The following is a 16,851-nucleotide window of genomic DNA, read 5'->3' as shown; positions in this document are numbered from 1 at the left end:
GTTATTCTGCTCTCTAGTCAAGTCAATAAACATTGGGTAGTTAGTTAGAATATAGTTACTTCACTGGCAAGTTTGATGGAAAAGTAGCCAACTAATGTTAGGTAGCTAATTAACATACCGATACATACTGCTGTAAAGATATGCTATGCGTTTTGTAAGGATAGTGTAGCTAACATAACGTGTAACGTAACTTATTTGAAAAGTCATTACTTTATTACATTGCTCAACATTTGTCATAATTTGTTTAAGCAATGAATTTGTATCCACTAGTTGGACTTCGGCTGCGTATTTTCCTCCATTTTCTTCAAATCTGAAAACGATGTGAAGCCACGCCCATTTTCTGAAGAATTGCATTATGGACCCTAAAGTACTGCGTGTTTACATCATATTTTGTCTAATTTAGTACGACATCCGGGAACTTTTGGCATACCAACTACATCATACTATGACCAATAAGCATACTATATACTCAATTAACATCACAAATAGTACGGTTAGTATGACTATTCTAACACAAATCAGGACTCTGGGCAGCCATTTTGTTTGTTTATAAACTAGGTTGCCGCTTTAAAAAAAGCCACTCAACAATCCATCAACCAATCTGCAATTCCACCACCGTTTTGGTAATACAATGGTGGATGGGGCTGGAGAAATGTAACTACTCTCAAATTCATAGACCGACCTATGGAGGCAAGGACTGACCATCCATAATATCAACATTATAGAGTAGTTTTAACCACGTTGAGGCTATACAGTGTTGATTTACATTGTTTCTAAATATTGGCGTAAAAAAAAAGCTTACTTGGGGTTCTGATGGGGTACAACAGTTGAACTAAGCTCATGAGGCATGTGTTATATTCTTCAAGAATCAATGCCTATAAATAAATAATTTCAAAGTCAAAATATGGATGCAGCAATTGCAGATTTCCCCTTTAACACCACACATCAGTTCAGTGCTTCTGTCTTCTGTTTTTAAGACAGTACTTACGAGTGTTAACCAGGGCCCGTTCATCGTTAGAACCATTGGATGCCTCAAGATGCGTTTGGGAAACCGGGCCCAGATGTCCAGTTCCCTCCTCTTCTTTAACTGAAATGTCTTTCTATTCTTTCACAGTAACAGCCTCACCCTCTACTTGTTTCTGTATTGTAACAGCCTCCTCTTCCCCCTCCTCTTTCACAAGAACTTATTTCTCCATCCAGCAGACCTCCTCTTCTTCAGCAGGAACGGGGGTAAGTTTGAGACTGGAGCTATGAGGCATGTACTGAAGTCGCTAAGCGATATAATTCAAAGCAGTGTCACCTTATCAGCAGCACGTGATCAATGACGTCTGAAGAATCATTTCGTCGAACACCTGATTGGTTGGGTATTGGGCTCATTCGACATTGCAGCCGACAGTGCAGGTGGCTGCTGACTGACTAATTTACAAATCACCTTGCATCATAAATAACTACTTATTATTATTTATAAATCAGTCAGCCAGTCACCGTTTACTCACAACGCAGCATGAATGGATTTGATGCTCTTGAACACGGCCAGTGGTGTAATATATGACAAAGGCTTTGCTGCTGCGGTGTGGGACTTCATCTACGGGAGTTGTGTAACTTTTTCCACCTTGGCTTACTGTTAGTTTGGTTCTTACTGGTCTCCGGTAGTTGGTCTCGCTGACTATAACCATGCTGGTTGGCTACACTGGTTAGGCTAATAGCTAGTTGGCTAAATAGCTAAGGTTAGCTGGCTGGCTAAGATAACTGCATATAGCTAATATTATTTGATTTTTGGTTATATGGCGTTATGTATTTCCAAAACTGGTTTACTTTAATCACTCAAGCCATGAGTTCAAATGATTGGTTTAATTTAAATTTCTACATTTGAAGTTATTTCTGTTGTAGTTGACATCATAAGGAATAGGCTAGTCCTCCATATTACTTCACACCTGACTATCATTCTTCTGAATTCTGATTGGTTTTATGTAACAACTCCAAAAATAGAACTGTGAGGTGTTACTTGGTGCACTGTGAGGTGCATTGGAATTTTGTAAAAATAAAAATAAAATGATATTTTATAAACAATACAAAACATACACTTACAAACATTAATGACATCACACCTGCCCAGACCCACTAGAACACACCTCCATCTCCATTTAGTCCATGGAGAATAAGAACACCTCCTCCCAGCTACCCAGTGCTCTGGGGCTAGGAAACACTGTTACAACCGACAAATCCAGTATAATTGAGAATTTCAATAAGCATTTTTCTACGGCTGGTCATGCTTTCCACATAGCTACCGGTCAACTGCCCGGCACCCTCCACAGCAACCCGCCCATGCCCCCAACATTTCTCCTTCACCCATATCCAGATAGCTGATGTTCTGAAAGAGCTGCAAAATCTGGACCCCTACAAATCAGCCGGGCTAGACAATCTGGACCCTCTCTTTCTAAAATGATCTGCCGAAATTGTTGCAACCCCTATTACTAGCCTGTTCAACCTCTCTTTCGTATCGTCTGAGATTCCCAAAGATTGGAAAGCTGCCGCGGTCACCCCCTCTTCAAAGGGGGAGACACTCTAGACCCAAACTGCTACAGACCTATATCTATCCTACCCTGCATCTCTAAGGTCTTCAACAGTCAAGTAAACTGACGACTGACCAATATGAATCACATCGTACCTTCTCCGCTATGCAATCTGGTTTCCGAGCTGGTCATGGGTGCACTTCAGCCACGCTCAAGGTCCTTAACGATATCATAACCGCCATCGATAAGAGACATTACTGTGCAGCTGTATTCATCGACCTGGCCAAGGCTTTCTACTCTGTCAATCACCACATCCTCATCAGCAGACTCGACAGCCTCGGTTTCTCAAATGATTGCCTCGCCTGTTTCACTAACTACTTATCTGATAGAGTTCAATGTGTCAAATCGGAGGGCCTGTTGTCCGGACCTCTGGCAGTCTCTATGGGGTTGCCACAGGGTTCAATTCTCGGGCCGACTCTCTTCTCTGTGTACATCAATGATGTCGCTCTTGCTGCTGGTGACTCTCTGATCCACCTCTACGCAGACGACACCATTCTGTATACTTCTGGCCCTTCTTTGGACACTGTATTAACCTCTTGAAACTCTAGGGGCGCAATTTCATTTTTGGATGAAAAACGTTCCCGTTTTAAACAAGATATTTTGTCACAAAAAGATGCTCGACTATGCATATAATTGGTAGCTTTGGAATGAAAACACTCTGACGTTTCCAGAACTGCAAAGATATTTTCTGTGCGTGCCCTAGAACGTGAGCTTCAGGCAAAACCAAGATGAGACGGCATCCAGGAAATGAGCAGGATTTTTGAGGCTCTGTTTTCAATTGTCTCCTTATATGGCTGTGAATGCGAGAGGAGTAAGTCTGCCCTTTCTGTCGTTTCCCCAAGGTGTCTGCAGCATTGTGACATATTTGTAGGCATATCATTGGAAGATTGACCATAAGAGACCATTTACCAGGTGTCCGCCCGGTGTCCTGCGCCGAAATTGGTGCGCAAAAGTCAGCTGCAAGTATTTTTCCACAGAATTCAGAGAAGAATGCAGGCTTCCACGAACGATATATCAATGAAGAGATATGTGAAAAAACACCTTGAGGATTGATTCCAAACAACGTTTGCCATGTTTCGGTCGATATTATGGAGTTAATTCGGAAAAAGTTTGACGTTGTAGGTGACTGAATTTTCGGTTCGTTTCGGTAGCCAAATGTGATGTACAAAACGGAGCGATTTCTCCTACACACAGACGCTTTCAGGAAAAACTGCGCATTTGGTATGTAACTGAGAGTCTCCTCATTGAAAACATCCGAAGCTCTTCAAAGGTAAATGATTTTATTTATTTGGTTATCTGGTTTTTGTGAAAATGTTGCGTGCTAAATGCTAATCAAAATGCTAAGATAGCTTAGCATACTCTTACACAAATTAGTGAATTGCTATGGTTCAAAAGCATATTTTGAAAATCTGAGATGACAGTGTTGTTAAGAAAAGGCTAAGCTTGAGAGCAGGCGCATTATTTTCATTTTATTTGCGATTTTCAGAAATCGTTAACGTTGCGTTATGCTAATGAGCCTGAGGCTTTAGTCACGATCCCGGATCCGGGTTGGGGAGTTTAAAGAGTTAACTAACCTCCAGGCGAGCTTCAATTCCATACAACTCTCCTTCCGTGGCATCCAACTGCTCTTAAACGCTACTAAAACTAAATACATGCTCTTCAACCGATCATTGCCCGCACCTGCCCGCCTATCCAGCATCACTACTCTGGACGGTTCTGACTTAGAATACGTGGATAACTACAAATATCTAGGTGTCTGGCTAGTCAGTAAACTCTCCTTCCAGTCTCACATTAAGCATCTCCAATCAAAATTTGTATCTAGAATCGGCTTCCTATTTCGCAAAAAAAAAGCTTCCTTCACTCATGCTGCCAAACATACCCTCATAAAACTGACCATCCTACCGATCCTTGACTTCGGCGATGTCATCTATAAAATAGCCTCCAACACTTTACTCAACAAACTGGATGCAGTCTATCACAGTGCCATCCCTTTTGCCACCAAAGCCCCATACACTACTCACCACTGCGACCTGTATGCTCTCGTTGGCTGGCCCTCGCATCATACTCGTCGCCAAACCCACTGGCTACAGGTTATCTACAAGTCTCTGCTAGGTAAAGCCCCGCCCTATCTCAGCTCTCTGGTCACCATAGCAGCACCCACTCGTAGCACCTGTTCCAGCAGGTATATCTCACTGGACACCCCCAAAGCCAATTCCTCCTTTGGTCTTCTTTCCTTCCAGTTCTCTGCTGCCACTGACTGGAACGAACTGCAAAAATCACTGAAGCTCGAGATTCCCATATCCCTCACTAGCTTTAAGAACCGGCTGTCAGAGCAGCTCACAGATCACTGCACCTGTTCATTGCCCATCTGTATACAGTCCAGCTATCTACCTCATCCCAAACTGTATTTATTTATTTTGCTCCTTTTGCACCACAGTATCTCTACTTGCACATCCATCTTTTGTAATTACTTTGCCACCATGGCCTATTTATTGCCTTAACTCCCTTATTTGACCTAATTTGCACTGTATATAGACTTTGTTTTCTTTTTTTCTACTGTATTATTGACTGTATGTTTTGTTCATTCCATGTGTAACTCTGTGTTGTTGTATGTGTCGAACTGCTATGCTTTATCTTGGCCAGTTCGCAAATGAGAACTTGTTCTCAACTAGCTTACCTGGTTAAATGAAGGTCATAAAAAAAACTACAACACACCTGCCCAGGCCCACTAGAACACTTCTCCATCTCCACTAACTACATCACACCTGTTCAGATTAGAGGTCGACCGATCATGATTTTTCAATGGCGATACCGATTATTGGAGGACCAAAAAAGCCGATGCCGATTAATCGGCAGATTTTTTTATTATTATTTTTTTATAAATGTATTTGTAATAATGACAATTACAACAATACTGAATGAACACTTATTTTAACTTAATATAATAAATGAATAAAATCAATTTAGCCTCAAGTAAATAATGAAACATGTTCAATTTGGTTTAAATAATGCAAAAACAAAGTGTGGGAGAAGAAAGTAAAAGTGCAATATGTTACATGTAAAATATGTGCCATGTAGGAAAGCTAACGTTTCAGTTCCTTGCTCAGAACATGAGAACATATGAAAGCTGGTGGTTCCTTTTAACATGAGACTTCAATATTCCCACCTAAGAAGTTTTAGGTTGTAGTTATTATAGGAATTATAGGACTATTTCCCTCTATACCATTTGTATTTAATTAACCGTTGACTATTGGATGTTCTTATAGTCACTTTAGTATTGCCAGTATAACAGTATAGCTTCCGTCCCTCTCCTCGCTCCTCCCTGGGCTCAAACCAGCAATACAACGACAACAGCCACCACATTTAAGCAGCGTTACCCATGCAGAGCAAGGGAAACAACCACCCCAAGGCTCAGAGCGAGTAGCCCGCGCTAACTAGCCAGCCATTTCACTTCGGTTACACCAGCCTCATCTCGGGAGTAGATAGGCTTGAAGTCATAAACAGCGCAATGCTTGACGCACAACGAAGAGCTGCTGGCAAAACGCACCGGGGTGCTGTTTGAATGAATGTTTACGCGCCTGCTTCTGCCTACCACCGCTCAGTCAGATACTTAGATACTTGTATGCTCAGTCAGATTATATGCAACGCAGGACACGCTAGAGAATATCTAGTAATATCATCAACCATGTGTAGTTAGCTAGTGATTATGATTGATTGTTTTTTATTAGATAAGTTTAATGCTAGCTAGCAACTTACCTTGGCTTACTGCATTTGCATAACAGGCAGTCTCCTTGTGGAGTGCAACGAGAGAGAGGCAGGTCGTTATTGCGTTGGACTAGTTAACTGTAAGTTTGCAAGTTTGGGTCCCCCGAGCTGACAAGGTGAAAATCTGTCGTTCTGCCCCTGAACGAGGCAGTTAACCCACCGTTTCTAGGCCGTCATTGAAAATAAGAATGTGTTCTTAACTGACTTGCCAAGTTAAATAAAGGTGTAATTAAAAAAACAACAACGGCAAATCGGCGCCCAAAAATACAGATTTACGATTATTATGAAAACTTGAAATCGGCCCTAATTAAACGGTCATTCCGATTAATCGGTCGACCTCTAGTTCAGACCCACTAGAACACACCCCCATCTCCATTAACTACATCACACCTGCCCAGACCCACTAGAACACACCTCCATCTCCAGCACCTGCATCAGCACCATTTTATTTCTTTCCGTTGCACACTCACTTTCAACTTTTAGATAATAAAGCATTTTACCTTTCTATTGAATTAACAACAGAGGATTGATGAGAAGAGTATCATCCAACCATCGGGTATCTCACTGCACCCTCATATGCCATGTCTTGAAATATGCAAACAGACAGATTAAAAGGAATTTTACATTATAATACTGTACTTCTGACAGCCAGCTTTCTAACTCCTCCCATAACTTTATGACATAACATTCCCAGAAGGCATGGATTATTGAGTCCTTGTTAGTTTTACACTTAAGACATGACTGTCGTTGTGCTGTAGAATTTGTGAATTTGACATGTCAGTTGGAATAATGATAGATTTTTGTAGGGACCCTTGTCACTACAGCCAATCAGTGAGCAGCTTCCCTTCCCCCACATCTCATGCAGTTCTGTTACTCACAACACTTCTCCTGCTTTCCTCAACAATGGAAAAGCCCACTGAGCTAAAGCCTTGATTTTTCTTTTACAATTTGGAAATAATATTTCATGTTTTACTCGTACCTCAGCCAGCATTGTGAATGGTTAGGAAATAATATGTCATGTTTTACTTGTACCTCAGCCAGCATTGTGAATGGTTTCTGAGGCGGTGACATACTAGACCATGGCAGTAAGTCTTATACTTAGGTGTTTTAGTTATGCATAAAAGGTCTGTGGTGGTTCTGTGGTTATAAGTTACTGACCTTGGAATACATTGTCCACCTGGCACACTGGCAGGGTCTGAATCAAACCCAATGTTCACCTGGCACACTGACAGGGTCTGAATCAAACCCAGCAGTATAGACCTAGTCTGTTCATTATCTACATCTACATGATGTATTGTTACACCATGTAGGAGCAGTATAGACCTTGTTTGTTCATTATATACATCTACATGATGTATTATTACACCATGTAGGAACAGTATAGACCAACAGTAGCTAGCTACTTATTTAGATGTTGTTTGACTTAATGAATCTGCCTTGAATGTGCTGTCTTAAACATTTTTATTCGCACTAATCAATCAACACATTCAGGTCTTTGTATGTCCCAATACAATAGTATTATTGAATAAAATCCATGTAAAATAATCTTTGTCTGAAAATAAAATATGATCCTCAACTGCGTTTCCCCTCCAGTCAGCAGACGGCGATGTGCGTCTTTCAGGCGACTCTGTCAGCGTGACGTATAATCTAGTGGACGGTTCTTCAGAAACAGCTCGTCAACCACCTCGGTAGCTTGCTAACCAACATAGCCGAAAGATTCAAGCTATTTATACGCCTTCGGTGTATATTAGGTACTATGTTTTAGACACACTTCTGTCGTATCTACTTGTTAACCTATTTAATGTAATATTACGTTATTTTGTATTAGTCTGCTATAGTAGCTGGCTGGGTAAGTTCGCACAAGCCTAGTCGCTAATGATAGCTAGTTAACATCCCTGACCATGAGCTCCCTAAACTTCTCTCCTCCTGTTAAAGAAGAGGAGGTCTGCTGGACGGAGAAAGAAGCTCTGGGGCTGAACATTGTCGTGAAAGAGAAGAAGGAAGAAGAGGGTGTTACAGTGAACGAAGAAGAGAAAGACTATTTTGGAATGAAGGATGAAGAGGGGGAGATTACTGTCACATTAGAGGAGGATGAAGAAGAGAAGACTGGAGATCTGATTAACATCAGTAATTACAGTGAGTACCCTTTTATAAAACAGGGACATTGATCTGATTATCACCAGTAAATACAGTGAGTACTATCTTAATAGGGGCACAAACTGCAGTTGTTGAACTAATGTGTGATTTTTAAAATGGCGTTCTACACTTGAATATTTTTTTGTACTGTATGAATTGTTCATGACGTCCTCCACAGTAAAGTATAAACACACTAATGGGAAACAAATAAATGTTTTGAGCAAAATAGTGTATTTTAGACAACTGCAAACTAGGAGTGAGTAATGTCATAGTAAGCCCTTCAAGGAGTTGGCTTGATAGGACGTTGTGATGTCATCCAATAGGCGACTGATCTTCATGTGAAATTCATTATTCTTTTTAAAATCCTTCCTGTTCTGTCAAGTTGGTTTTTGATCTAGAAAGCCATTTTCAAGTCTTACCATAGACTTTCAATACGATTTAAGTCCAAAATGTAACTAGGCCACCCAGGAACATTCAATGTCATCTTGGTAAGCTCCTCCAGTGTAGTTTTAGGTTATTGTGTGGTTTAGGTTATTGTCCTGTTAGTACAGTTTTTTGTATTCAGATCTCTGAAATGCACTCTACCTACGTAACATTTAGTGTTCAACTTATATTATGCTGGGAAAACAGTTTTCATGGGCACAGAAATCCTAAATCATTTCAGAGTTTGCTAAATCCAATGGTTCTAACCGAGAGTCACCTTAACTTTATTTACAACACCCAAATCGATACTGTCATTAACGCGGTTCTTCAATAATTACACATTCTTAACACTGTTTAGTTACAGTCACATGTTCAACTATCATCAGCTGATCCAGGAAATCATTTTCTGAATGGCAGTCAAATCGGGGCAGCAGGTAGCCTAGTGGTTAGAGTGTTGGACTAGTAACCGAAAGGTTGCAAGATTGTAAAAATCTGCTGTTCTGCCCCTGAACAAGGCAGTTAACCCACTGTTCCTAGGCCGTCATTGAAAACAAGAAGTTGTTCGTAACTGACTTGCCTAGTTAAATAAAGGTAAAAAATAAATAAATGACAAACATCACGGCATGCATCAACAACCAACGTGCTTCTTCATTCATTACTCTGGTAAAGACAGTTATGCCATGCTCCATGTTGGATCCAACATCCCTAACAAATTCATGTTTATAATGTTATTGTCTGCTTGATTTATAGTAGGGTCTCATTAGTCCGTTTGGAAACAGAGATACTTATCTCATAATGTGTAGAGAACTGTTCCTTGATTGATAGGCTATTGTACAACACAAAGAGCTATTTCTTTATTCAGGACATTTAGAATGACAACACAGTTACATAGTAGCCTAGTGGGATTATTCACAAAATGATTTGGTTATGAAATGTCATGACAAAGACATTTATTGTTCATGTTTCACCTGAAATATTAAATGATTTATAGTCCTAGGTCTTTGTTGTTGTTAGGTGAAGTTATGGGACCTACAGTAGGTTTATGTTGTACAGTGAGGGGGAAAAGTATTTGATCCCCTGCTGATTTTGTACGTTTGCCTTCTGACAAAGAAATGATCAGTCTATAATTTTAATGGTAGGTTCATTTGAACAGAGAGAGACAGATTAACAACAAAAAATCCATAAAAACAAATGTCAAAAATTTTATAAATTGATTTGCATTTTAGAGGGAAATAAGTATTTGACCCCCCCCCCCCCCTCTCAATTAGAAAGATTTCTGATTCCCAGGTGTCTTTTATACAGGTAACGAGCTGAGATTAGGAGCACACTATTAAAGGGAGTGCTCCTAATCTCAGTTTGTTACCTGTATAAAAGACAGCTGTCCACAGAAGCAATCAATCAATCAGATTCCAAACTCTCCACCATGGCCAAGACCAAAGAGCTCTCCAAGGATGTCAGGGACAAGATTATAGACCTACACAAGGCTGGAATGGGCTACAAGACCATCGCCAAGCAGCTTGGTGAGAAGGTGAAAACAGTTGGTGCGATTATTCGCAAATGGAAGAAACAAAAAAGAACTGTCAATCTCCCTCGGCCTGGGGCTCCATGCAAGATCTCACCTCGTGGAGTTGCAATGATCATGAGAACGGTGAGGAATCAGCCCAGAACTACACGGGAGGATCTCGTCAATTATCTCAAGGCAGCTGGGACCATAGTCATCAAGAAAACAATTGGTAACACACTACGCCGTGAAGGACTGAATTCCTGCAGCTTCCGCAAGGTCCCCCTGCTCAAGAAAGCACATATACATGCCCGTCTGAAGTTTGCCAATGAACATATGAATGATTCAGAGGACAACTGGGTGAAAGTGTTGTGGTCAGATGAGACCAAAATGGAGCTCTTTGGCATCAACTCAACTCGCCATGTTTGGAGGAGGAGGAATGCTGCCTATGACCCCAAGAACACCATCCCACCTGTCAAACATGGAGGTGGAAACATTATGCTTTGGGAGTGTTTTTCTGCTAAGGGGACATGACAACTTCACCGCATCAAAGGGACGATGGACGGGGCATGTACCGTTAAATCTTGGGTGAGAACCTCCTTCCCTCAGCCAGGGCATTGAAAATGGGTCTTGGATGGGTATTCCAGCATGACAATGACCCAAAACACACGACCATGGCAACAAATCAGTGGCTCAAGAAGACGCACATTAAGGTCCTGGAGTGGCCTAGCCAGTGTCAAGACCTTAATCCCATAGAAAATCTGTGGAGGGAGCTGAAGGTTCGAGTTGCCAAACGTCAGCCTCGAAACCTTAATGACTTGGAGAAAATCTGCAAAGAGGAGTGGGACAAATCCCTCCTGAGATGTGTGCAAACCTGGTGGCCAACTACAAGAAACGTCTGACTTCTGTGATTGCCAAGAAGGGTTTTGCAGAGGGGTCAAATACTTATTTCCCTCATAACCCTTTCACACTTACCATCACACGGGTGTGATCGTTCTACAGTGGTCCCTGAAGCGTACGATCACACCTGTGTGTTTAGAACACTCATTTAGAATGCTCGTTTAGAATGGCAGTTTCGAATGACGCAACAATCAGCGTTTAGCTGGCCACACTTTTTTCAGAAACTATTTACACAAACAGTCCTTACAAAGTTATGTCCAGAATGTCAGCAGTTTATTTTTGGATGCATTTTTCAGATATTTACAGAGGTAAATATAGCATAACACAATCATCCTAACAAGGAAAAGTGTAGGCTACATTTGTCCTAGCGCTGAGGAAAGATTGCCCCAACACAAGCAGTCATATTTTCTAACTCTCGGCTGACGTAAACTACAATATGAATTAGCTGATGGCAATTACTATATATAATAAATCACATCACGGGTGAGCTCACCATTGATCAAAATAACTAGGTAAAACACTTTATAGAAATCGAAAGTAATCCGACGAGTAGTTTACGCGCAGCCATGCATTTTTTCCTCGCAGAAACCGAAGATAATAAGAGAAGACTAGATGAGTTTGGTCTGTTTGTAGTATGCATGTTGAAGGGGTGTGTCATCTGCTGTCGTTCACATCCCACCATTAATTTCCGGAAGTCCTCAAAAGATTTGTGAACTCTTACTCACCTCATTTTGTTATAACATCTTTGGTCAAACAGATGTGAATCCCAGAATGCATTGTATGTCAACAAACATGGCTACACAGCTGGAATTAGCTTAGCTCATCATAATCAGTACAACCTTCAAAAAAGTATTTTACACACATAATATGTGCCCATTACAATCTGTGCAAGAATCAGAATGCATGATTTGTCACCTAGAATTGAAAACGTGAATAAAACCGTAAATACACAAATAATTGCCACACAAAACATTTTCTGATAGTGATTTATTGATTCAAGTGGCGTGTGCCGGCAGTCAACCACGTAACCTCCCACTCTGCGCCATTCAGTGTTGTTGTTTATGTATGTAGCTAGTGAGCTAAGCTGTAGCATTAACAATGTCTTTCAAAAGGAGACAACTCACAAATGTGGAAATTCTGGAGATTTTTTTAAAATTCTGACAATGAGTCTGAGTATGAAACTCAGTAATCAGATTCTGACAGTGACAGTGAGGAGCTGCCCCCCCAACCTTGTAGCCATTGAGAATCCTGAATCTGAATTTCCCTTGTCCACTGAGGAAGTACCAGGTCCCTTTTGAAGATTCTGGTGGTGATGGAGGCAGACCGACAGTGGATGAAGTACAGGAGTTCTGTGGTAGCTGGAAGGCCACCAGTCATTTCACCCCACCTGGCCCTGCTGTCTGCTTTGACGAGTCCCCGTCTGGAGTGCAACGCCCCTTGCCATTTCCAACTGAGGCAGAGTGCTTCAAGTTGTTTCTGACAGGATCTGGTGGGAGACATAGTTGAGGAGACCAATCGCTGTGCCTAAGACCTACAGGAGAAGAGAGAGCCAGGAGTGTGGGGGAAACTCGCTAAATGGGTGAAAACCACAATTAGTGAAATGTATACCTTCCTGGTGACAGTCCTTCTCATGGGAATAGTAAAGAAGAACTCCCTAAGAGAATACTGGAGCACAGATCCTATGTTTGCAACTCCCTTCTTTGCCTCCTTCTTTTCCCAAGATCGCTTCCTAGTTCTGCTGCGATGCCGGCATTTCGTCAACAATGCTACTGCCATCCTAAGTGACCCGTTATACAAAATAAGAAATGTTCTTATCAGCCTCACATCAGCATTTGGTCGGGTCTTTGTGCCATACAAGGACCTATGCATTGATGAGTCCCTGATGTTATGGAAAGGTAGGCTGGCGTCCGTCAATATATTCCCTCCAAAAGGCACAGGTTTGGAGTCAAGTTCTTTGTCATGTGCGACGTGAAGACAGGATTTGCCCAGGATATTATAGTTTACACGGGGTCCACCACTGACATCAAACATTATGAGGGGCTTAGGGTGTCAGGGTCCGTGGTGATGACCATGCTGGCTCCTCATCTCGGCAAGGGACACACTTTGTACGTGGACAAATGGTACAGCAGTCCCACACTCTTCCAGCATCTGCTCTCCAACAGCACAGGGGCCTATGGCACAGTCAGGTCGAACCGGAAGGGGATGCCGGCATTCGGATGCAGGAAGATGCAGAGAGGGGAGGTGGAGTTCCAGGAAAACAAGTTGTTGAACCAACTACCAGTACTGCAATAAAATAGATGAATATTACATATTGGCATATGTGTTTTCTTGCTGTGTTTTCATCCAGTACAACTGTAAAGGAGTATATGTTAGCATACAAAAGCTGTCCTCATTCTTCAGCTCCAAAGATGTCCAGCTCCATTTATGATATTGGCAAATACTGTTTGAGGCGGAACACACCTAAATTCAAACTGTTTTTAGAAAATAAAAACTTGTTTGAAAATCATTTGAAATTGAAGTTAAAACAACCTTTAAATATAAACAGGCTGTGTGCTTTAGTTTGAGGGCAGCGCGGATAAAATGTACTGTTACGTATCAATCACATTCTGGAATGGAGAGAACATTCTAACATCACGTGCATAAAAAAACTCACGCTGGGGCGACCGTTAAAGATATTTGGAACTCACGCATGAAAGGGTTAAAATGCAAATCAATTTATAACATTTTTGACATGCGTTTTTCTAGATTTCTTTGTTGGTATTCTGTCTCACTGTTCAAATAAACCTACCATTAAAATTATAGACGGATCATTTCTTTGTCAGTGGGCAAACGTACAAAATCAGCAGGGGATCAAATACTTTTTTCCCTCACTGTATGGGTCCTACAGTAGGTCTATGTTGTTAGCTGAGGTGATGGGTCCTACAGTAGATCTATGTTATTGTTAGGTGAAGTTATAATATATTTGTGTATACTTTTTTCCCTCACTGTATGGGTCCTACAGTAGGTCTATGTTAGCTGAGGTGATGGGTCCTACAGTAGGTCTATGTTGTTGTTAGGTGAAGTTATGGGTCCTACTGTAATATTCAGAACACATTGTGAAAACTAAAATCTTCGCTCACCATTTTGGCTCCATGCAGATATTCTAAATCCATAAATAGTGGTTTCCTCATTACCAGATATACTACATCCATAACTAGTGCTTTCCTCATTACCAGATACAGTGGGGCAAAAAAGTATTTAGTCAGCCACCAATTGTGCAAGTTCTCCTACTTAAAAAGATGAGAGGCCTGTAATTTTCATCATAACTACACTTCAACTATGACAGACAAAATGAGAAGAAAAAAATCCAGAAAATCACATTGTAGGATTTTTAATGAATTTATTTGCAGATTATGGTGGAAAAAAACTTTTGTTATTGACCAAATACTTAATCTCAATACTTTGTTATATACCCTTTGTTGGCAATGACAGAGGTCAAACATTTTCTGTAAGTCTTCAAGGTTTTCACACACTTGCTGGTATTTTGGCCCATTCCTCCATGCAGATCTCCTTTAGAGCAGTGATGTTTTGGGGCTGTTGCTGGGCAACAAGGACTTACAACTCCCTCCAATTATTTTCTATGGGGTTGAGATTTGGAGACTGGCTAGGCCACTCCAGGACCTTGAAATGGTTCTTACGAAGCCACTCCTTCGTTGCCCGGGTGGTGTGTTTGGGATCATTGTCATGCTGAAAGACCCAGTCACGTTTCATCTTCAATGGCCTTGCTGATGGAAGTTTTTACCAAAAAGTTATATTTTGGTTTCATCTGACCATATGACATTCTCCCAATCTTCTTCTGGATCATCCAAATGCTCTCTAGCAAACTTCAGACGGGCCTGGACATGTACTGGCATAAGCAGGGGGACACGTCTGGCACTGCAGGATTTGAGCCCCTGGCGGCGTAGTGTGTTACTGATGGTAGGCTTTGTTACTTTGGTCCCAGCTCTCTGCAGGTCATTCACTAGGTCCCACTGTGTGGTTCTGGGATTTTTGTTCACCGTTCTTATGATCATTTTGACCCCACGGGTGAGATCTTGCGTGGAGCCCCAGATCGAGGGAGATTATCTGTGGTCTTGTATGTCTTCCATTTCCTAATAATTGCTCCCACAGTTGATTTCTTCAAACCAAGCTGCTTACCTTGCAGATTCAGTATTCCCAGCCTGGTGCAGTCTACAATTTTGTTTCTGGTGTCCTTTGACAGCTCTTTGGTCTTGGCCATAGTAGAGTTTGGAGTGTGACTGTTTGAGGTTGTGGACAGGTGTCTTTTATACTGATAACAAGTTCAAACAGGTGCCATTAATACAGGTAATGAGTGGAGGACAGAGGGGCCTCTTAAAGAGGAAGTTACAGGTCTGTGAGAGCCAGAAATCTTGCTTGTTTGTAGGTGACCAAATTAGGAAAATTTGTTTAGTTGAGTTTCTATTTCCCAAATTATTAACTCAAAGAATTTCAGAATATCGATTTTACAACAGTCGCTAATTAATCAATTTCCTCTACAGTCTCATTCTGAACATCGCATAATCCGGGAATCTGCACAAACCCGAGTCCCACCAATGAGTCTGTAACATACCAATTTTAGTTGATTATTTATTTACTATCAAGCTAAAATGATATGAGATACACATATACAAAACACAGTCTAGGCTATTGAATAGAACTTAGTACAACGGGCCAACACACTATGCTGCGTGTTACCCAAAAGTCGGGATTTAAAAGATAGAGAAAAAGAGAGTACACGAGAGAAATGTACATTTATGTGCATTTGTCAGCTTTGCTTATTTTAACCCTAACCTTGCCCCGAACTGCCGCTATTATGGGTCGGAATATAATGATGTAATTACGTGTTAAAGGTCTCCGATGGTGGGTCTCCGCGTGGACCTGGTTCCTCGGATGTTTCACTTCTCTGGTGTTACTCTCTGGTTGTCCTCATGATGTCAGTGTCCTTGTCTTCGTGGTCTGTTTCTCCTTGTTCTAAAAGGGCTCAGGGCCCACAGCGTTAGGAATGAAAGCAGTGTAGATACACGATTCGATGGAGAGTGGTAACCGGGTGGTCCTGCTTGAATTCACCCTCTTAGACGCAGCTACTCATCCGTAGCAATTATTTGGTAGAAGGTTCCTTTGTCTTCAACCTCTTGTTGCATTTTGGGTTCATTGACTACTCAGACCTTGGCTGCAGCTCGGGTCAGCTCGGGTCAATTCTTAACTCACATGTCTTATACCCTCAGGTCAGAAGTGGACGTTTACGCCTTTTACCAAGTTAAGAAGCTGGAGGTCTGGATTTTACTCAGATCTAATTTTAGACAACTAACTTCACATTTCATCTTACCAAAACATTATCTTTGATTTGGACATTTTCCACACAAGGTACAATGTATAAACATCAAGCATATACTGGGAAAACTCTTGTCGTTCGAAACTCATTGTCCTAAAGTCCAATTATTGCATGTTTAATTCTCTGAGGCTGGTTCTCTATAGTGGGAAGACAAATTATTTTTGTCTGTAACCAAATTGTGT

General features: G+C 41.3%; 1 protein-coding gene across 4 annotated transcripts in view; it reads left to right on the top strand.

Annotated features, from left to right (window-relative positions):
- The window catches only part of LOC135542397 (zinc finger protein 239-like), a 49,735-nt gene that overhangs the window by 30,325 nt on the left and 2,559 nt on the right, over positions 1-16,851 (top strand). The window contains exons 2-3 of one of the 4 annotated variants that reach the window (XM_064969327.1): positions 8,274-8,474; positions 16,563-16,608. The exons of 1 other annotated variant lie outside the window; for it this stretch is intronic. In XM_064969327.1, coding sequence (XP_064825399.1) covers positions 8,274-8,474; positions 16,563-16,608 — 247 coding nt within the window. The remainder of the gene's footprint in view (positions 1-8,273; positions 8,475-16,562; positions 16,609-16,851) is intronic. 2 more of the 4 variants (XM_064969325.1, XM_064969324.1) reach the window with 2 other exon arrangements.

This window comes from Oncorhynchus masou, chromosome 6 (genome assembly GCF_036934945.1).
Source record: "Oncorhynchus masou masou isolate Uvic2021 chromosome 6, UVic_Omas_1.1, whole genome shotgun sequence".
NCBI lineage: Eukaryota > Metazoa > Chordata > Actinopteri > Salmoniformes > Salmonidae > Oncorhynchus > Oncorhynchus masou.
The sequence above is the reverse complement of the archived record's forward strand: the minus strand, read 5'-3'. Positions and strand labels throughout refer to the sequence as shown.